The sequence below is a fragment of the Penaeus monodon genome, chromosome 27, assembly GCF_015228065.2.
Source record: "Penaeus monodon isolate SGIC_2016 chromosome 27, NSTDA_Pmon_1, whole genome shotgun sequence".
In the NCBI taxonomy this organism is placed as follows: domain Eukaryota; kingdom Metazoa; phylum Arthropoda; class Malacostraca; order Decapoda; family Penaeidae; genus Penaeus; species Penaeus monodon.
The window spans coordinates 35,171,260-35,171,536 of record NC_051412.1 but is presented as its reverse complement, the minus strand read 5'-3'; the positions used below and the strand labels follow the sequence as shown (position 1 = coordinate 35,171,536).

At 39.4% G+C, this 277-nt stretch overlaps 1 protein-coding gene across 1 annotated transcript in view; it reads right to left on the bottom strand.

The window, feature by feature from the left end:
- LOC119590504 (acidic repeat-containing protein-like) overlaps nt 1-277 on the bottom strand; it is a gene marked incomplete at its 3' end in the record, with an annotated part of 11,582 nt that overhangs the window by 1,259 nt on the left and 10,046 nt on the right. Inside the window, exon 7 of the mRNA XM_037939153.1 lies at nt 10-72. Within this exon, the coding sequence (XP_037795081.1) occupies nt 10-72 (63 nt within the window). The remainder of the gene's footprint in view (nt 1-9; nt 73-277) is intronic.

The following is a 277-nucleotide window of genomic DNA, read 5'->3' as shown; positions in this document are numbered from 1 at the left end:
TCTACTAACAGAGTGCGTTGACGCTTGTGGTTTGAGGACGATTATGCCACCATCCAAAACGTTCTTTCATATCTGCAAATGAAGACGGTTTGACTTAAAGAGAGATCCTTTATATAAACCTTTTTATGTCCGCGACTGTTTACTGATACATCTCCATATCTGCATATTTGGCTTATTTCACACAGCTGATTTACAATAGAGCATAATGACACCGATAAAGTGACAAGGGATGACAAGCGCTTATAAACTAGCCAATAGATCCTGTGATCATGGATGC